Source organism: Corythoichthys intestinalis, chromosome 1 (genome assembly GCF_030265065.1).
Source record: "Corythoichthys intestinalis isolate RoL2023-P3 chromosome 1, ASM3026506v1, whole genome shotgun sequence".
NCBI classification, from domain to species: Eukaryota; Metazoa; Chordata; class Actinopteri; order Syngnathiformes; family Syngnathidae; genus Corythoichthys; species Corythoichthys intestinalis.
In genome coordinates this window covers 10,057,900-10,079,770 of record NC_080395.1, presented here as the reverse complement: position 1 = coordinate 10,079,770, position 21,871 = coordinate 10,057,900, and the positions used below count along the sequence as shown (strand labels likewise).

Sequence of the window (21,871 nt, the reverse complement as noted above, 5' to 3'; positions counted from 1 at the left end):
CCGTCAGGGGGGACATTTCACGCAGGGCGGCTATTTTTCGGCACAACTCCTGTTGTTGCGCTCACCTTCTTGCTGCGCGACCGTGGCGACGAGCTTCATAGTCTCCGTCTGATGATGTCTGCGATCGTGTTGGCATCAAATTGATGTTTTCGCCGCTGTCTAACGACTGTTGACACAAACGCATCATGGACTGAGATAAACAAACTGTGCTGCTTTGAGATTTGCCCTTTTAACAATGGGCACACAGCAACTACTTAAATGACCGTTTATCTTCTCTATTACTGCAACCAACCGCCACACATGCCTTCACCATTTTGATTAATCAATGTTAACGATTGACAGGAAGGTTTTTGGGTTTGTTTACTAGGCGGTGATTCCCTAGACGAGCAGAAAAACATGCAGTAGTAGGAGGAATGTACGTAGCGGTATTATGTAAACACGATGAGCTGACGGACAATAGACCCTACCCACGTGACGTCACAACTCCTTCCTCCTGACTGGTGCCGCCCAATTGTCCGTCAACACATCATGTGTACCTGTTACGGCTACGTACATTCCTCCTATTTACGACGTGTTTTTCTGCTCGTTAACATTAATAATCAAAATGGTGAAGGCGTGTGTGGCGGTCGGTTGCAATAACAGAGAAGATAGACGGAGAAGACTGAGAGACTTGAAGTTCTACCGGATTCAGAGAGACCCGGAGAGAAGAGAGCGAGATGGGCTGCTGCAATTCGACGAGAAAACTGGGCTCCAAACGATTACCACAGATTATGTAGTAGTCATTTTATATCTGGTAAGATGCATTTAATATATATTTAGAGGGTTTTGGGCTGACAACCACAATTAAGATCATTGCTAGGCTAATCGCCGACAACATACACGTATGTATGTAGTGAGAGTGCTATCGCTAAACCATGTAAACATTAAAAGCCCTAACTCCATTGACAAACGACATGAAATACATTAGACTTGACAGTGGATGTTAGCAATAACAAAAGATTTTGAATTGAAAATTTCGTAACTCACCTTTCCAAGCACAAGATAGATTCCTGCCGAATTTTCGTGGACGAGGACCTGTTTCACAACAACCAGCAACGAAGTATTTATAAGCCTCCAAGCTCTTAAAGTTTTTCAAATTTTTGTGAGAATAGACTGATTTTGTGTGGACAAGATAGTTGTACATATCAGGGTAGCTAGCAGATGTCAGGCAAATACGGCGGAGACAGCGGGTCGAAAAACATCGATTTAGGCATCAAATATGGATCTGGCGAATGGATAAACTGAAGCTTTTCCACATAACGCCTTTTATGCAACGCATCAAGTGAGTTTACGGCATCCGAAAGCACCGGGTCTTCCATGAAATGCATTATAATTTGCTCGATCAATTGAGACCATTGATAATACAGACACAAAATGACGGACAAGGGGGCGGAACCATACAGCGAGCACGTGATTTTGTGACGTCGGTGGGTAGGGTCTATATGGCGGCACCAGTCGGGGGGCGGAGTTGTGACGTCACGTGATTGGGGTCTATTGGTTATGTTAGGTCAGCTTCATGTCCAGCTTGATTCTTTGTTCCGTTTTTTTTTTTAATCATGATTTCTTTCCTGCTACTATGATTTACTCGGATTTAACTTTTGTGTCCTCTATATGTACTACTTTAGTAGTTTACAATGTACAAACGTGACGTGACTCAGAAAAAGTTGAAAAACTGATCTAGAAATGAATAAAGATCATGCACGAACAAAAAACTTTTTGATTGTAGGCTGGTGTTATTATTTGAAATAATTTGACGCTGCCCTTCCCTTTGTTTAGTTGTTTAGTTTTCAAAACATTATTTGAATGGTTTCATGGAAGACGTCTTTATTAATCTGTGCATTGTAATATTTTCCGATCTGATGAATTGTAGAGTTACTTGACCATTTTACTATTCCAAGCCATTTCTTTCCCCCATACTTCCTCTATTGTGAACCATTTTAGAGCTTTTCTCTAATGGATATAAAAATCAACTTTAGAGTGTGACTTGGGGACATACCCAATATGTAGTCTGTTTGTATTTTAGAATTTAGTTTTTAATACCATTGTATTGATTTATCAATTCATTTATAGCATAGAATAAAAAATAACATATTTTTCAGAAAATATACAAGCAATTATAAAAGTCAAGTGACAAAATCTGCTTTGAGTGGAAGCTTCTTGCCAACAGCGACCTCTCCTGCCCCTTCGTCTCGACGTAATTTTTCATTGCACTCTTCTATTTTCGTATTTTTGGAATCATTAGGGCTCCGGGCTAGCGAGAAAATCTAAACCAAGTGAACCTGAGATGCTTTAAAATGAAGCAAGTTCATTGTTATGTTCCTTCATGGAAGAAGTGCAGTAGGCTGCAGTAAGTTGGATAAAGAGCGAACTTTAAACGTATAGATTTGTGGACAAAGGTCAAAATTGAGTCCGTGATAGTTATGACTCAAATTCGGATTTGTTTACCATATTTATTGAATCATTTTGGAGTCCGGTGATTTTAAGTAGTTTTGGTTTCAAACGCTTCAACGTATTACACTGAAATTCCGGCGCCTGAACGTTTCAACTTCCGGTTCAGTTGACGCAACGTCCGCGTAGACTTGGCAGACTTGCAGTTCTTCCGGTTTTCCTTCTAAACAAACGAGATTCTTCAAGGCCTTTCCATCGGGTAGGTACCCAAGTAAGAATTAAGTTAACGTAAACGTCCCATCTTACGGGTTAGTGGAAGACGTGTGTTGAAGCTGCAGGCTTACATAACTTCATTTTGTTTAGCTTAGCTCGCTAGCCAAGACAACGCATTTAAAAATGCTTTTGCTGAATGCCACTTCCAATTTGTAAATTTGGTTTAAGGAGTGGGGGTACCTCGGTTAACATAAGAGTGATTACATTTCCTACAAGACGCTTCTCGACTAACAACAAATCCTATTGACTGAAGGCCAACGTAAGCCCGAACATCAAGTTAATGTAAGACGTGGAAGATGAGGAGAGGAAATCCAATTCCGACTATTATCTTCAACGGCAGTGAAAGAGATGATTTAAAATAAGTTGGCATAGTAAAGTGTATTTACTGTATCCCAAGGGTGAAAGTGTGCCGGAACGAGGCGGAACGGCGTACCGGGATGAACTTTTCAAGCGGAACACCGTTCCGGCATCCGGTGCTTTGATCCCGAAAATATGACGGCAACTGTCAAAGCCCCATGTTTGGAAAAAAAACCTGCCACGCTGCCACACATGCATCTTTAATAAGAACAATCTACTAATGTCAGATTTACATACACTAGTGTTAACAAAAACCATAATAAAGAGCTTGTGTAGCATCATCCGTTTCCACCAATATTTATCATTCATTTATTTACTCTCCTTAGTTCTTCCCAGCGTCTCTCTGTATTGCCCCTTTCCCACTGAAACTAGTGGGTCAACGCGCGTTTTTCCAAGCCGATGCATCCCACTAGCAATTGGCATTGGGCACCTTTCCCATTGACAAAAAAAGCCGTGTCTTTTTTTCCCTTTTTTTTTCACCCGTCTAACCCCCCACCCCTCCTCAGCCGTGCGTAAGGTTCGTGACGTCACCACGCTAAGATGCACTTCGACAAGTGCGACCGAATTCATTCATTTCAAGGAAGTAAACAATGCAGAGCAACATGGAAGCCTCCTTTCCGTTTGTGTTCTCTGTTTTCATGCTTTTTACTGCCCGGAAAATGGTCGAAATGCAGCAAATGATCAACACTGTGCTTGTGCTGAGGCGACGTGACTTTTGGTTTGAAATTGAAAGGAGTCGTGTACGTCACAGAAGGAGGAGAATGAATGAATGAATGTGAGTATTGATAACGCTGCTACACCAACTGTTCGCCGTATGTGGATCCGGGCTAGAGCACGTGGTTTTTGTTATGACGCATCACGTACTAGCCTACGTCACCACGTACAGTGGGGAGAACAAAAAGTTTGTTAAATATATTTCTCGTATTCAAGCAAAGCGTCACATTCGTTTACATTCAGCGAAGCCGACACAGGTTTCTGTATAGCATCTTCAACAATCAATTTGAAGCCTTTCCATGCCCCACTTTTATATTCCTTAGTTTAACACCCATACATCGTTTTAGTATACATACATAAATATATATATTTTTTAAAAAGTAGTTAGGGAGAGAGAAGTACGGCCCGACCCAAATGAAAATAATTGACATTTTGGACCCGACCTGGCCCACAATTCAGGTCTTGTTCAGGCTTAACATCTATCCTCTATGAAAAAAAAAAAAGCTTGTTGAATTAAAGGTGCAATGCAACGGAAAAAGATTTAAGAGAAAGGAAAGAGTTGATTAAGTTTGTTTTGTATTTTATTGTATTTGGGTGGTTCAGAACACCTTCCATGTTTATGTGCACTTATTTTCGTTCATTTATGTAAGGCTACTTATTTATTTCCTTACGATTAAAAAAAGTCTGTTTGCTTTTTCTATATATATATATATTCATTCCATTTCACTGTGCATAATATGTCATTTGCACTTTTTTTTTAAAATGGATTTTACTTATATCTTTATTATAAAAAAACAAACAAAAAAAGAAAACCAGTGTTTACAGTATATTATCTTCAATTTTAAAGTATATATTATGTTCTTGATTAGTTAAAACTGATGTTTTGCTTTCAAAGTTGAGGAAATATAAAAATTAGATGATGTTTTAGATGGAATTTTGTAAATCAGTGAAAAAATACTATTTTGAATGGAAATCAGCAGCCTAATGCATTTATGAAACCTATTAATTCATTCATTCATTTTCTGAGCCGCTTGAACTCAAAGGTCAGGGGGGCGCTGGAGCCAAGGGAGTTCCGACAAGAAATTCTAGCCACTTTCACCCCTGCTGTATCCACAGATAAAGGTTTCTTGGTGTTGATAGAAAACATGCATCATGAAAATCGGGGCAAAAGCTGGACTTTAGCAAATCATGTGATTTTTTTTTTCCCCCACCCAGTGTGTCACAAACATCACTGAAGAAGATCTTCACCCTGGGAAGCGTGATCCCCTCCACATTAAACAGGAGGAGGAGTGGGAGATGCCGTATATCAAACAGGAGGCGGAGCCAGAGACCCCCAGCATTAAAGAAGAAGAACAGGAAGATGAAATCACCAAATTTCCCATGACTCTCGGTGTAAAGAGTGAAGAAGATGAAGGTCTGAGCGAAGAAAGTGGAGCAGCGAAACCTTCGAGCGACAGCTCAATTCAGCACCTGACATCAAACGGAGAAGAACGATTGCAACCGGAAGGCCTCTTATCTCCACTTTCGGACAGCGACGATGTAACGTCACACTCTTCTGACTTTAACACTGATGAGGAGGATGATGACTTTGACCAAAATGATTCAAATTCTTTAAACGAGTCATCATCGAGCAGAGACGCAAAAGAATGCGCGGTTTGGAAACCTTTTCCCTGCACACTTTGCGACAAAAGATTTTCAAAGAACACTGATTTAGAAAAGCATAAGCGTACACACACTGGAGAAAAACCTTTTGTTTGCACATATTGTGATAAAAGGTTCACAGAGAAGGGAAATTTAAACAAACACACCAGCACACACACTGGAGAGAAGCCTTTCACCTGCTCATTTTGTGAGAAAAGATTTCGTTCAAAGTTTCAGGTGACAAGACACACGCGTACACACACTGGAGAAAAGCCTTTTTCCTGCTCAGTTTGTCATATCGGATTCTGTCAGAAGGGAACTTTAAACAAACACGAAAGGACACACACTGGAGAGATGCCGTTCGCTTGCTCATTTTGTGGGAAAAGATTTCGTTCCAAGTATCAGGTGACAAGACACACGCGTACACACACTGGAGAAAAGCCGTTTTCCTGTTCAGTTTGTCATAACAGATTCTATGAGAAGGGAACTTTAAACATACATGCAAGAACACACACTGGAGAGAAACCTTTTGACTGCTTAGTTTGCGGTAAAAAATTCACTCAGAAGTCACATTTAATATCGCACGCAAAAAGCCACACTAGGGAATAACCTTTGAATTATCAGTTATCTTGGCGCTGTCCAAGCCAAGACACGTTCGTTGTTTTCCAATGGACTGCACCACCGTGATCATTATGGACGTCTCTGTTGTCCTTGATGTCTGTTCCCTTGGCTTATCACCGCTGCTGGGTCATTTCACCTCATCTTTTTTATCGGACACTCAGACTCACGTACTTTGGGCTCTTTTGCCCACCCCCACAATCATTCCTCTCAAGCACTCATATTTTAAATGTCTTCTGTTTGTCAATTACACTATGGTTTTAATAATCTTATCTCTTAGGTACTGAAGTAGCACTGCAATGAAAACCGGTGTGTTTAAGCATGATCAATGTTTACTTGGTTAGCAAACATTTAAAGAATTACTTGATCTTTTTACTTTAACTATTAAATATTTGTGTTCATTATTGTCACTTGGAAACATAGCCAATGTGTATTTCTGTTTGTATTTATTTTCAATTCATCGATTTAGTTTTGAATGGCATTGTATAAATGTATCCATTCGTTAATATAATAGAATTTGCCAAATACACAAATGGCTAATAGCTTATTTATTTATATGCAATTATATTTTATTTCAGGGAATACGTCGTTATTAGTCTTGTGCATTGTAGTATTTTACTCTCTGAATTATTCTAGAATTGCGTGACCTACTATTCCTATTGATTTGTTTTTTTGTTTGTTTGTTTGTTTTTTACTTCCTCTGTTGTGAACGCTTTTTAGAGCTCTTGTCTGTTTTATTTCAAAATCAATTTCAGAGTGTCACTTGGGGACATAGCCAATGTGTATTTGTCTTTGTATTCCTGTGGAATTTTGTTTTTTTTTTAACATTGTATTAATCAATTTTTTTACATCATTAGAAAAATATATAAAATTAATCATTTATAACTATATAATAAATATTGTAATTGGTTATATTTATCAGTCAAGTAAAAAAAAAACCTTACCAACAGCGACCTCTCCTGGCCGCTCCTTCTCGCCTCGATGTAGTTTTTCCTTGCACTCTTCCAGGGTTCATGGCTAATGAGTTAAACCTCGTGAGCTTGAGAAGCTCCAATGCTTGAAAAAGAAAGCGAGTTCATTTTTATGTTCCTTGATGGAAAAAATGCAGGTGAAGCAGTACAGTAAGTTGGATATACACCGAACTTTGAACGTATAGAATTACAAAATTCTGAACGTTCAAGATTAGTTCAAGAGTTAGTGAGAGTCATGACTCAAATTCGGATATGTTTATATACTTATTGAATATTTTTGGAGGACAGTGATGTGAAGTAGTTTTGGTTTGAAACGCTTCAACGTATTACATTGAAATTTCAGCGCCTGAACGTTTCTACTTCCGGTTCACTTGACGCAACATTTGTTTATCCATCCGGGATTTGCCGTTTTTTTTTTCGTGTACTGTTCTCCTAGCAAACGAGCTCTTTCAAATCATTCTCATCGGGTAAGTATCGAAGAAAGCATTTTATTTACCAACACGTCCGATCTGTAAACTAAGCTTCTCAGGCTTACATAACTTCATTTTGTTTAGCGTAGCTCGTTAGCCAAGGCATTTCGATTGCTTTTGCATGCCATTTCCGATTTTTAAATTTTGTTTTCGGGGAATAAGATGAGTGTAAGCTCATGACATTAACTGTTTTACTTGCAAGATCATTACTTGCTTTGATCATGTGACCATGATCAGTGATTGTGGCTGAAAGGCGAAATGCCTGTATCTGACTTGCAAAACAAGGCTCACGATAACGATGATCTGACGATATGGCGATCAATGTTGTTCATCTGACATTAAAAAACTCAAAACAAAAGTCTCCCAAAAAGCAATTGATTTAGTAATTCAGTTACCTCATTGTAAGAGTAATTACCGTAATTTTCGGACTCTAATCCGCTTTTTTCCTTCTTTTTGAATCCTGCGGTTTATAATCCAGTGTGGTTTATTTATTGATTTATTTGGGTTAATAGTTAACACTTTATTTGACAGTGATGTCATAAGACTGTCATGAGACACAATCATAGGCATTACTGAATGCTTATGACAGATGTCATTAAGTGTCACCTGGCAAATTATATAACTAACTCCATTTATATCTAGCTTGGATCTTTTACATACATTCAAAAGTGAGATAATTTGCTGGATAACACAAAATGACATCTGTTATAAGCATTCATTAATGCTCATGAGTCATGACAGTGTCATATCATAATTATGATTGTCCAATGACAGTCTTATGGCGCCACTGTCAAATAAAGTGTTGCCAAATACTAGCCCTTTTGTGATAAGAGGTTTTAGTGTGCAATAATTTATTTCAGAAATTATTGCGATATGCGATATTATTGCACCCCTTCAATTTAAATAAAAAATTACAATAACACTGTGAGTATATACAGTGTATACAGTATATATTAATAGATCACGTACACCCATTTAAACGCAATAAATGTTTACTCTTAAATTCAAAAATACTTTTTAAGAAATCACATCTAAAAACAATAGACCATGCCTCTTTTGAGTAAAAAGACAACAATATTAATACTGCACAGAAACACAGAATAAATAAAATGTGTTTTTTAAGAAAAAAAATAAAATTCCACTTAATAATTTAAGCATCTAGGCAAATGAAAACTTTTCCCCTCATAGCTTCTGCTATGGCGTTCCATGTGTATTACAGTGGTACCTCTACATACGAAGTTAATTCGTTCCAGGAGCTTGTTTGTAAGTCAAAATGGTCGTATGTCGAGCAGGATTCTCGCATAAGAATACATTGTAATTCCATTAGTTCGTTCCACATCCCCAAAACCCACACTACATCATTAATAAATACTGCTGTTACTATCGCAAATAGCAATTACAAAGAGCAAAACAAATAAAATATGAATAAAAATCAGAATAACAATAATATAATAATAGCAATAATAATAATACAGTACAGTACCTGTAATCATGTAACGAATCGGGTTCTAATGTGGCAGACTTTTTGGCTGTACCTGAATGCACCGCGGGAGAGTGCTATTTTACTTTCTGTTTCGATCCTGACGTCAATAGCAGTGTACACTCGGTGATTTGATGGAATAAATGATTAGAAACCTGACGAAGCTGGTGATTTCTTTGGCGATGTTACCACAAAAAGAACTGTCACCTTAACTTATAAAGACTGGCGAACGTAGGAGGACCGCCGGCCGAGATCGACATTCTGCGGCCTTATTGTCGACCCAGTTCATGGATGCACACACCATGCTTATATTTTGCTATCATTCACATCTTTATTTCAATGGGAGCGTCCTCCTTTTCTTTTTTTCTCCACCCGCACTAAGCTTAAACTGCACTAAACTAAAAAATAGCCTAAACCACAGGTATCAAACCGATTCCAGAAAGGGCCAAGTAGGTGCAGGTTTGCTTTCCAACCAATGAAGAGGACACCTTTTCACCAATTAGATCTTTTACATGTGTAATCAGTTAAACTTTGTCAGGTGCTGCTTGTTTCAGCAGGAAGTTCATTGGTTAAACTCTCTGCGTTGTATCAGTTGGAACAAAATCCAGCACCCACTTGGCCCTTTCTGGAATCGGTTTGACACCTGTGGCCTAAACCATCCGGCAGGCTCCGGCACACCAGAGATTGTCCGCAGTCAATCCGTAGCGCTGACGCGGCCGGTATACGTTGAACAATAGGATATAATGGGAAAAAATGGGCTCCGGCGCTATTTTTTTGCCGGACCCAGAACGGAAATGCATTTTGCGTAGTTGGTAACAAGGAAGCTGAACTTTTAACAGTACGTCAGCCTGCACAAACGTGCACGCGAGGCGATAAATCGCAGCGGAAAAATTACCGCCTTCATTTCTTCTTTCTTCATTTACCGTGCAATAAATGGAATTATTGCATATTGCGACAGGCTTACCAAATACCATAACTAGCGATTAATGAAAAAAGTGGAACAGTAACTAAATAAATAACTAGCACAGAACATGAATTTTGATTGTTATTTAACATCTGTGGCGCTGCAATGCATGCTAGGAGGCATATTGGACAACATTAGTGTTGACAGCAGGTGGCAACAGAGGTTGACTGTCTCCCCCAAGGGAGCAGTGATGGCCAAATCAAGCTTCTTGAAGCAATGAAGCTTGGCAGCCAATTGGTTCAAGGCTTCATGATGGTTCATTTGGTTTTATGACAGTCGTATGATGCCGCTGTCAAATAAAGTGTTTCCGGTTACTATCTTTTGGTGTAAATATCCCATAATACAGTGAGGACAGCTAAGGCTTATGTATGAATGTTACGAGTACCCCTGGTGGTCAGGGGCCGCGGCGTAACATAAGACGGCAGGTGTGCAAGGAGGAGGCTGGGGCAAGTCAAAATTGCAAATAAAAAGTTTATTTAACAGAAAAGAAACAATGGACACAGAGCACACAAACATTTACCCAACCCCCTGCACTATGCAGCAAACACCAAATAAACAGTTCAAAAACCCCAACTAAACCTAGAACCCAAAACAACCCCCAAACTAAAACACTACAGTGACAGGCACCTATTGTGCCCCAAAATACATGGGTGGTGTTGCCGCTCTATCTAATGGACTAATACAGAGAGTTGGTACCTACGTGAGGTGGGAGACACGATGTAGACCTGCAGGTGTCTAACTAAAGTCCCTACCTCTGTGCTCTGCGCCAACCTAAAGAAAAAGACAAAAGAGATCATTAATAAACAAGTGGCAGAAAGTAAACTTCACAAACAGAATCAAAGTCAAAACATAACAGGCTTCAACAAACCAATACAACCAAAGTGAGAGCTGCCACCGCCTCTCCTGAACAGAGCAAACAATTCAACTTATATAGTGGCAGGACGAACAGATGATTGGATGATGAACTAATGAGGAAGTGGTTCCAGCTGTGGAGGCCTTCTGTGATCACACAGGTGGAAACTACTGCAAAGGAAAAATACAGGTGAAAACCAACATAAACCAGTACAAAGTGAAAGGAAAAACATACATACCTGAACAAAAGGAAAAATTACTCCCCATCCGTAACACTCCCCCCCTAAAATATCAACTTCCAGTTGATAAACAGGCCTATCCGGAATAGCCCATCCATCTAATGCAAGCGTATGTCAGAAGGGTAGCAAAGCTATGGCGAAGTAACTAAACTGGCTTCGAACCAAAATAACAGATGCCACAGCAAAATAAATAATACCCCGCTACTGACCACGAGACAGGGCATCAGCAAACACATTCTCGACACCTTTTCTGTGTTTAATGATGAGGTCATAGCCCTGGAGGCACAGAGACCACCGCATCAACCGCCGATTGCGATTGTACATTTTATGTATGTACACCAATGGATTATGGTCTGTGTATACAATCACGGGCGCAACACTGGAGCCCACGTACACATCAAAAAATTGCAAGGCCAGAAGAAGAGCCAGGGTTTCCTGTTCAATAGTCGAATACCTCTGTTGACATCGATTGAACTTTTTTGAGAAGTAGGCAACCGGGTGGTCTAACCCTTCATCGTCTGGCTGCAATAAAACCGCTCCAGCACCCGTACAACTGGCGTCGACCTCCAAGGAAAATGGTCTTGAAAAATCTGGAGCGCTCAAAACTGGGGCACTACATAATAGAGCCTAACAGTTTTCAAATGCTCGTTGGCATTTGTCAGTCCACTGAAATGGATGCTTCGGACTGACAAGGTCCGTTAGTGGTGCGGCCACAGAAGAAAAGTTCTTACAAAAACTCCTATAGTATCCTGCCATACCCAGGAAGCGCCGCAATTCCCTCCTAGTGGTAGGCACTGGAAAAGAGTTTATGGCTTCTATCTTAGCTGTCAAGGGGCGGACTTTTCCACCACCCACTTGTTTGCCCAAGTAGGTGACTGAAGCCTTACCGAACTCGCACTTAGCCAAATTAATGGTAAGTGAGGCATCAGCTAGACGCTGAAAGATGGTTCTGAGAGTCTTAATGTGATCCTCCCACTCATTTGAATGGATGACCACATCATCCAAATATGCAGTACAATCTGGGACATCGCCCAGGACGGTATTGACCAACTTTTGAAAAGAAGCCGGCGCATTCTTAAGCCCAAAAGGCATCACAGTGTACTGCAGAAAGCTGTCTGGTGTTACAAACGCAGATATTTCCGACGCACGATCAGTAAGGGCCACTTGCCAATACCCCTTTAGCAGGTCCAACTTTGACACGTAACGTGCCGAGCCAACTGTATCAACACAGTCATCAACGCGAGGAAGAGGAAATGCATCCGGCACCGTCAAGTTATTCACCTTCCGGTAGTCAGTGCAAAACCTGAACGTGGAATCGGGCTTTGGAACAAGGAGGCATGGACTACTCCATGGACTAGAGCTAGGTTTCGCCAGACCATGCTCGAGAAGATATTGAGTCTCCAGTCTCATGGCCGCCCTCTTTACTGCATCGGCCCGATATGGATGTTGTTTTATGGGTCGTGCATCACCGATATCAATATCGTGCTTTAAAACGTTCGTGCGAGATGGAACATCTCCAAACAACACAGTGTTTTTAAAAATCAAGGACTCCAGATCCTTCTGCTGGTCAGTGCTCAAATGAGTCAGACTCGACAAATTGCGCAACATTTCTGTATTGGACAACCGAGGAGTTTGCAGCTGGAGCCTACTGGTGTCCAACCCGTCGTCATCACACTCTGTTAAGGACTCCTCGGAACTGGGAACAGTCACCGCAACTGCGGCCACTAAAGGCCCACTCCCAGTACTAGAACGGTTATGATATGGTTTGAGCATGTTAACATGGCATACACGTGTTTTTCGCTTACGGTCGGGAGTCTTGATGGCGTAATCGGTTTCACTGAGCTTTTTCTCCACAGTGTATGGACCTGAAAACCGAGCAGACAAAGATGAACCTGGAACCGGTAACAAGACCAGTACCTGGTCACCCGGCCCAAACGAACGACAAACAGCGGTCTTGTCATACCGTTTCTTCATGTCGCTCTGCACTCCCGACAAACACTCCTTGGCCAAACTACATGCTCTGTGTAGCCGCTCACGAAACCGGCTCACATAACTGAGGATGTTTCTCTTCTTTGACAGTCCCGCACCTAGGATTTCATCTTTTACCTTTAAAGGCCCTCGTACAGTGTGGCCAAATACGAGCTCTGCTGGACTGAAACCTAGGGATTCTTGTACAGTCTCCCTGACTGCAAAGAGAGCCAAAGGGACAGCATCATCCCAGTCTCTACTGTTATCAAAACAGTACTTACGCAGTATTGATTTTAATGTGCCATGCCATCTCTCCAACGCTCCCTGGGACTCCGGGTGATATGCACTAGATGTTCGATGTGTGATAGACAATGTTGTTAAAACCTGCTCAAAAATACCAGAAAGGAAATTAGTACCCTGATCAGTTTGTACCAATTTCGGCAGCCCAAAAGTAGAAAAGAACTTGATCAGAGCCTTGACTACAGACTGTGATGTTATTTTTCTGAGAGGTATTGCTTCAGGATATCTTGTCGCAACGCACATCATAGTGAGTAAATATTGATTACCACTCTTCGTCTTAGGTAGCGGGCCAACGCAATCAACAAGGACGTGTTCGAATGCTTCGCCCAGCGCAGGGATTGGATGTAGGGGTGCTGGTTTAAGCCTCTGGTTTGGCTTTCCCACCACTTGACATGTGTGGCATGTACGGCAATACTGCACAACATCCTTTTTCAAACCAGGCCAGAAAAAATGTCCCAATAAACGATCATAAGTTTTTGTCACACCTAAATGACCTGCCCATGCATTTTCGTGAGCCAACGATAAAACTGCATGGCGGTAACTTACCGGGACAATCACTTGAACAACGCTAAAATCTGTGTCCAAACGAGACTTCCATTTTCTTAAAAGCAACCCATCCTCAATAAAATACTTTGCATCCTTATTCTTTAAGTCATTCGGGCGCTGAATAGCCTCAAAACATTTGTCTAGACTGGTGTCAGATTTTTGCGCAGCAATAAGGTCATCTCGAGTCATCGTTAGAGAAACTGAATCAAATGCTGATCCTTTTAACACAGACTCAGTAGTCTTACTCCTCTCTGGGTTAACTAATCCGTCCGCGAAAAAGGTGTTCGATAAATCGACCTCATTACCCAGCTTTTTCAATTGTGCACGAGTGACGACACAGACCGGGAACACGTCAGGGTAAGCCTGCCCCAATTCGTCTGGTTGCGACTCATCAGGTTGCTGCACGACTTCCAACACCAATGTGACCTTACCACCAGCGATGTCGTTCCCCAACAGAAAAGTGACGCCTGGCATCGGCAATGATGGGCGAACCCCAACCGAAAACGTGCCTGCCAAGAGATCACAAGACAAGTTTACACAGTGTAAAGGTACAGAGAGGTACTCCATTCCAATTCCTTGGACCAATACACTCGAGCCACATGAAGACTCTTCATTAAAAGGCAATACATCACTCAAGATAAAAGATTGTGCTGCTCCGGTGCCCCGAAGGATGCGAACCGAGCACTTCTCACCTGAGCCTAGAGAAACATAACCGTCAAGCATAAAAGGTTCATAAGAGGAAACTTCACCTTTATTTACTCGAACTGGTGGAGAAGGCACCGTGCATAATCCAGTCGGAGAAGATTCAGCCTTTTGGTTATTTCTTCGCTCTGGACAGTTGGCTATCAAATGATCATTTTTATGACAAAGAAAACAGCGACGTTCCGCCGAAGTAGGTGGCGACGCCCGTCCTGACCAAGACCGGCTTTTAAAACTCGATTTACTTTTGTCCCGTTTCTCAAAGTCATCTTTTTTGTCAATGTGCTGTCGGTGAGTAATCACATACTCATCTATCAGCACAGCTGCCTCGGACACATTAGTGACCTTCTGCTCATTTAAATAAGTAGCCAACCGATCCGATAGACTATTCTTAAAATCCTCCATCAAAATTAAATCACAGAGCGAATTAAAATCCGTGACTTCACTTGCCTTTAACCAACGATTGAAAAGAGTCTGCTTTTCACTTGCAAACTCTACAAAGGTTTTTTCGGGTGCTTTTCTGTGAACACGAAAACGCTGTCTGTATGCTTCAGGAACAAGGCTGTATGAACGCAGGACAGTCTCTTTTAGCGTAGCATACGTCATGCTATCCCTCAAAGGCATTTTATTCATTACATCGCGAGCTTTCCCAATTAACTTGCTCTGTAACAAGGGCGCCCACGCCTCTGGTGGCCATTTAAAAGCTGCGGCTATTCGTTCAAAGGTCTCAAAATACTCATCCACCTCCGACTCTCGGAATTCGGGGACGAGACCAATTTGCCGACTAGCGTCAAATGGCTTCTGTGATGAATTATCACCCTGAGTTGCGACCAAATTAGTACCCGACGTTACATCAAGCCTTTTAATTTCTAGTTCCAATTCCTTTAATCGGACAGCATTTTTAGCCTCAAGTTCTAATTTATACATGGCCTGCTGATGTTTGTATTCGAGCTCACGGTCCCTCTCCTCTTTCTCAAGCTTCAAACGAGCTAAGCGAACCCTTAACCGAGGGGATGAACCGGCTCCATCTAAGGAGGACCTAGGGCTAGTGGGAGGAGTCTCACTCCTCACAGCCCGAAAAACGGGAGGAATTTCCTCCTGAGAATCCGAATGACCCTCTACTCCCTCAATAGACACGCCCTCTTTAACCAGCAAATCAATGACCGATGCCTTCAGCTGAGCCCAAGTTTTAGACATTAGGAGCTCAACTCCAAAATGCGCACCGACCGCGCAAAAATCCGCTTTTCTACAGAGGTCCAATTGTCCCACCAAGGGACCCGCCAAGAAATCCTCAACACTAAAACCTGTGGCCATTATCTACCAGGGCGCGCAGGGAATTACCAAAAAAGTTAAAATAAACAAAACTCGCAATCCGACCGCCACTGCACACCAACACACCTGCCGCCTCCGCGGAACCACAAAGCTCCCGGACGAGCCCCCAAATGTTACGAGTACCCCTGGTGGTCAGGGGCCGCGGCGTAACATAAGACGGCAGGTGTGCAATGAGGAGGCAGTGACAAGTCAAAATTGCAAATAAAAAGTTTATTTAACAGAAAAGAAACAATGGACACAGAGCACACAAACATTTACCCAACCCCCTGCACTATGCAGCAAACACCAAATAAACAGTTCAAAAACCCCAACTAAACCTAGAACCCAAAACAACCCCCAAACTAAAACACTACAGTGACAGGCACCTATTGTGCCCCAAAATACATGGGTGGTGTTGCCGCTCTATCTAATGGACTAATACAGAGAGTTGGTACCTACGTGAGGTGGGAGACACGATGTAGACCTGCAGGTGTCTAACTAAAGTCCCTACCTCTGTGCTCTGCGCCAACCTAAAGAAAAAGACAAAAGAGATCATTAATAAACAAGTGGCAGAAAGTAAACTTCACAAACAGAATCAAAGTCAACACATAACAGGCTTCAACAAACCAATACAACCAAAGTGAGAGCTGCCACCGCCTCTCCTGAACAGAGCAAACAATTCAACTTATATAGTGGCAGGACGAACAGATGATTGGATGATGAACTAATGAGGAAGTGGTTCCAGCTGTGGAGGCCTTCTGTGATCACACAGGTGGAAACTACTGCAAAGGAAAAATACAGGTGAAAACCAACATAAACCAGTACAAAGTGAAAGGAAAAACATACATACCTGAACAAAAGGAAAAATTACTCCCCATCCGTAACAATGAACAAATGCCGTTTTCATGCCAAATTTGGTGGGTGGTGGCTTATAGTCAGGCAGGTGCGCCTTATAATGCGAAAATTACGTTATTAACTCAGCAAAGTAACTGATGTTACTTTTCATGTTCTACACATTATTAGGTTATACACTTTTTTTTTTTTTTTTAATTTCACTGATACGGTGAAGAGCAGAAGTGTTTGCACCCCTTGTGATTTTACAAGTTCACCCACTTAGAAAATAGGTAGAGGTCTGAAATTTCAATCATAGATGCATTTCCACTTATAGAGACATAATATTAAAAAAATAATCCGGAACTCATATTATTAGATTTTTCAATGACTTATTTGTAATTAACTGGGTCATGGCAAAAGCTCGACTTTAGCAAATCACGTGATTGTTTTTCCCCTCTACCCAGCATCCCACAGATGTCACTGTGGGAGATCTTAACCCTGAGAAACAAGATCACCTCCACATTAAACACGGGGAGGAGTAGGAGATGCCGTACATCAAAAAGGAGGCAGAGGCACAGACGCCCAGCATCAAAGAAGAAGAACAGGAAGATGAAATCACCAAATTTCCAATGACTCTCGGTGTAAAGAGTGAAAAAGATGACGAAGAGAGCGGAGCAGCAGAACCTTCAAACAACAGCTCATTTCAAAACCTGACAACAAAAGGAGAGGGACGATCGCGACCGGACGGCCTGTTAGCTCCCCTGTCGGACAGCGACGACGTAACATCACAGTCTTCAGACTTTAACACTGATGAGGAAGAGGAGGAGGATTTTGACCAAAATGCTGCAAAATCTTTACACAAATCATCATTTAAAAGACACGCAAAAGAATGGGTGGTTGGGAAACCTTTTTCCTGCACACTTTGCGGCAAAAGATTTTTACAGAAGACTGATTTAGACAGGCATAAGCGTACACACACTGGAGAAAAGCCTTTTGTGTGCACATATTGTGGTAAAAGATTCACCGAGAAGGGAAATTTAAAGAAACACACAGTTACACACACAGGAGAGAGGCCTTTTGCCTGCACACTTTGCGACAAAAGATTTTCTCAGAAGATTAATTTGGAAATGCATAAGCGTACACACACTGGAGAAAAGCCTTTTGTCTGCAGATTTTGTGGTAAAAGATTCACTGAGAAGGGAAATTTAAACAAACACACAAGCACACACACCGGTGAGAAGCCTTTTGCCTGCTCTCTTTGTGAGAAAATATTTTGCCGTAAGTATCAGTTGACAAGACACATGCATACACACACTGGAAAGAAGCCTTTCGCCTGCTCAGTTTGTCATCACGGATTCATTCTGAAAGGAAATTTAAACAGACACGAAAGAACACACACGAGAAAGATGCCTTTCGCCTGCTCATTTTGTAAGAAAAGATTTCGTTGGAAATATCAGGTGAAAAAACACTCACGTACACACACCTGAGAGAAGCCCTGCACCTGCTCAGCTTGTCATAACAGACTCTGAAGGGAATTTTAAACAGACATGCAATAACACACACTGGAGAGAAAACTTTTGACTGCTCGCTCTGTGGTAAAAGATTCACTCAGAAGGGACATTTAAGCCCCTTTCACAAACATATCCCAGTAAATTTATGTGTAAGGTGACACGGGATTTACTCGCATAATGCTTTCACACATGTAGAAATATCCCGGAAATGACGCGGGTTGGACACATTCCCAGACTTGTCCCGTCTTTTCCACTGGTGCTCTCTGTGTGGGGCGTGGTGCTTGCGCAATTTTATAACCTGGACATTACCTCATTTTTGTTTGGCTTCGGCTGCCACAATGTTGGTCAAATCTTGTTTTGTTACAGAGCCCTTTTGTAGGAGCGTTACCGATGTTGTTGTAACTGCAGCCAATTCAAGCTCATCAAGACTGTATTTAAGCCCAAGCGATCCAAGAGAAGGGTGCTGAGATATTAACTTGCTCGTCGCCATTCAACACCTCTGCTGCCCCTGATTTGAAATCCCATACCTGTCAAGTTATACGGTTTCGGCTTAATTTGTACAAGTGAGCACTGATTTTTAAATTTGTACGCTGTACGTTCAGAATCTGTACGTTTTTTGTGCATTATCTTTTTTTCTCCGTTCGGATTTTGTCACTGTTTTGGCAACGAGACAATGCGTTACTATACGTTACTATTTTGGTTGAATTACGCGAGAAAAGTCAGAGACCCGGAGAGAGAAGAGTGGGAGTGGGAAGGAGGGAAGAGTGTTTGTTGTGACACTGTAGCAAACGCATTGCGAGGCTAGGTGGCTCCAATATTTCCTGACTGTAGCCGGCAGCCTGCAGTCTACGCCTAGATATCACATGCATATAGAACTACATGCGAAATGACAGACTCGGCGGCGTTAGTAAATAGCCGCCATTTTAAAGCAGTAGACTTCTCAGAAAGGCTCTGTTGTAGTGAACCTTCCTAGCGGACCTAAGTAACTTTTATCTAAAATACTCCTAAATCGGCAAAATCTTGACTTGAATCGATCTTCAAATGATGACACAGTTTTAAAACTTTCACGTGTCGAAAGTAGACAGAAAGGGGACCAATACAAAAACGGGAGCAATTTTAACAACTTTAACAGTTAATTCACAACATTAAATGACTTCCAAACATAGCAAAGGTTACTATGTTTTTGTTGTTGTTTTTAAAAAAAAATAAAAATAAAAATAAAAAACATGAAAGGTAGCACCAATTACTTTGCTACATAACTACTCTTACATTCAGGTAACTAACACCAACTACTTTTTGGAAGAAGTAATTTGTAACTTTAATTAATTACTTTTTTAAAGTAAGATTAACAACACTGGTCATAAGGATGAAGTCTGCAGATTGAAAAGTGATGAAAGCGGAGATTTTGTTCTGCCAATTTGTTGCCAAACACAATTTTCCAGCAACTATTGCTGATCACTTCTCAAAATTAGCAAAAGAAATGTTCCCTGACTCAAAGATTGCATCGATAAGTTAATTTTATCAATTGAACTTTTTAATTTATAATTGGACACACTATTTATTATTACTATTATTAACTATCCGTTATACACTTTTCGAACTACCTTCAAGTCAAACTGAATTGCGAGGTTAAGTCCCATGAAGTGCAGCCATAAAAGACATGATAGAAATTGCCTAAAGTGCTACATACAATTATAACAAAAGCAGTTAAATTTTAGTAATCGTGACGTACCTGAAGATATTGATTGTTCTTTCATTGCACCAGGTTATATGTTGCAATATTACCAATAAATTCATATTATTTTCAAAATGGATTCTTATTTTTGTTTCACATTGCATGCTATATAAAACGTCAGATTAGTCACCAATTTGTAAGGGCATATGTCACTATTTGTATGATTGCCAACGGCCTCGTTGTTGACAGGTATGAAATCCCCTACGTTGTGCTGGTATTTGAGTGTATTTGTTTTGTTGTCTATTCGGTGGTCTGCCTAGCACCTAGTTTAGAATTATTGATCCCTGTTGACCTACTGTCATGGACCCATTGTGTTATTCCACCCTCCCTGTGATCGCGTGTATTTTTGTATTTAATAAACCCTTGAACACATCCTTTCGTTGTTTTCTGCTTTGAGGTACAACCTTGTCTCCGCAGTTGCGTACCCTAATATCGGCAACAAAATAAACCACACATTTCCAAAGATGGGCGATGGACTCTCTTCCTCGGCTCTACGATCCAGTAGCAGTTTAATTTCGTTATATTTTCAGTTGTTTGTCGCTTTTCGTCTTACTACGAAGAAAGCGGAAGTGACGATCGGCCTGCCATGATATTTCCCCTATTTTTCGGACTATTAAGTCGCAGTTTTTTTTCATAGTTTGGCTGGGGGTGCGACTTATACTCTGGAGTGACGTGTGAAATTATTAACACATTATTATATCATTTCACATGTTATTTTGGTGTTTTGGAGTGACACTGATGGTTTGGTAAACTTCTTAGCATGCTGTTTATGCTATAGTTATCTGAATATCTCTTAATAGCTATGTTACGTTAACATACCAGCCACGTTCGCATTTCGTTGTTCATGCATCATGTAACATTATCATACTGTACACTTATTAAGCATGTTGTTCTCTATTGTATTTAATTTGCCTTTCAAGATGATATTTGTTTTATGTGTTGGATTTTATCAAGCAAATTTCCCCTAAAAATGCGACTTATACTCCGGTGCGACTTATGTTTTTTTCCTCTTCGTTGTGCATTTTATGGCTGGTGTGACTTATACTCGGGTGCAACTTATAGTCCGAAAAATATGGTATGTCATCAGCCATTGTGCTGTGACCCGGGAATGTAACACTTGCCTTCACAAGTCCCAGACATTATACTAAGACGCATCCGTCAAATGTCCGCGTAATCTCTGTGTCAGTCGACCCGGGAAATTGCTTTCACCTACAAGGGCTGCCCCTTTAAGTCCCGGGATTTTAATGGGGTTTAGGTGTATGTGAAAGGGGCTTTAGTATCGCAAACAAGAGGCCAAAAAGCTTTTCAATTTCCTTACTCAGTTTCCGTTGAGCCTCTTTTAAGTTGTTGAAAGGATTTTGCAGGTCTCGTTCTTTTCCACAACTATCCAATATACAGGTAGTCCCGGGGTTACGACATACCTGACTTACGCGATTCCGACTTAAAAACGCCGAAGTCTCGTCCGCCATCCTGTTTCCAGTCGTGTTTTATTATTTTCTTGTCGCGTAAACAGTACCTAGTGCTTGCCATGCCTCCTCCCCCGGCAGCGTCGCCGCCATCCTGCAGTTCCTGACGGCGTCAGAGTTCACCCGGTATCATCTCCGGTTCTCATGTGTCTGCCCGAGAAGTGCATGACGCCCACCCCAACCTCCGGCTCTCCTATCACCATCAACAAAGCGCCTTTTTCGGACTGGGCTCAAGTTTTTTTTACTTGAGCTTAATAAAATGATGCATAATACATGCTTTTGGACAGTTAATTTGGATTTAAATGTACTTAAAGAGTTAATTCCGATTTATGCGGAAATTCAGGTTACATCGCTAGCCGAGGGATGGAACTTCTTCGTAACCGGGGGACTACCTGTGTAGCGTTTTTATTTTTCAATCAGTTAATAACATCTTTGATGTGACAGATGTTATAGAATGTATAATGCAATAACGTGCAGAACATGAAAAGCAAATTA

At 41.2% G+C, this 21,871-nt stretch overlaps 2 protein-coding genes across 2 annotated transcripts; both read left to right on the top strand.

The window, feature by feature from the left end:
* Positions 1-2,672: 2,672 nt before the first annotated feature.
* LOC130922454 (oocyte zinc finger protein XlCOF19-like) lies at positions 2,673-6,990 on the top strand. Its single transcript, XM_057847282.1, has 2 exons — positions 2,673-2,698; positions 4,987-6,990. The coding sequence occupies exon 2, from the start codon at positions 5,068-5,070 to the stop codon at positions 6,019-6,021; it is 954 nt and encodes a 317-aa protein (XP_057703265.1). The 5' UTR covers positions 2,673-2,698; positions 4,987-5,067; the 3' UTR covers positions 6,022-6,990.
* Positions 6,991-7,133: 143 nt separating this feature from the next.
* On the top strand, positions 7,134-20,273 carry LOC130920655 (gastrula zinc finger protein XlCGF7.1-like). Its single transcript, XM_057844050.1, has 2 exons — positions 7,134-7,468; positions 17,129-20,273. The coding sequence occupies exon 2, from the start codon at positions 17,210-17,212 to the stop codon at positions 18,149-18,151; it is 942 nt and encodes a 313-aa protein (XP_057700033.1). The 5' UTR covers positions 7,134-7,468; positions 17,129-17,209; the 3' UTR covers positions 18,152-20,273.
* Positions 20,274-21,871: the final 1,598 nt, after the last annotated feature.

Bases quoted from the DNA above. Each gene is read 5' to 3' on its own strand.
- LOC130922454 (XM_057847282.1), top strand. From the start codon at position 5,068: ATGCCGTATATCAAACAGGAGGCGGAGCCAGAGACCCCCAGCATTAAA.
- LOC130920655 (XM_057844050.1), top strand. From the start codon at position 17,210: ATGCCGTACATCAAAAAGGAGGCAGAGGCACAGACGCCCAGCATCAAA.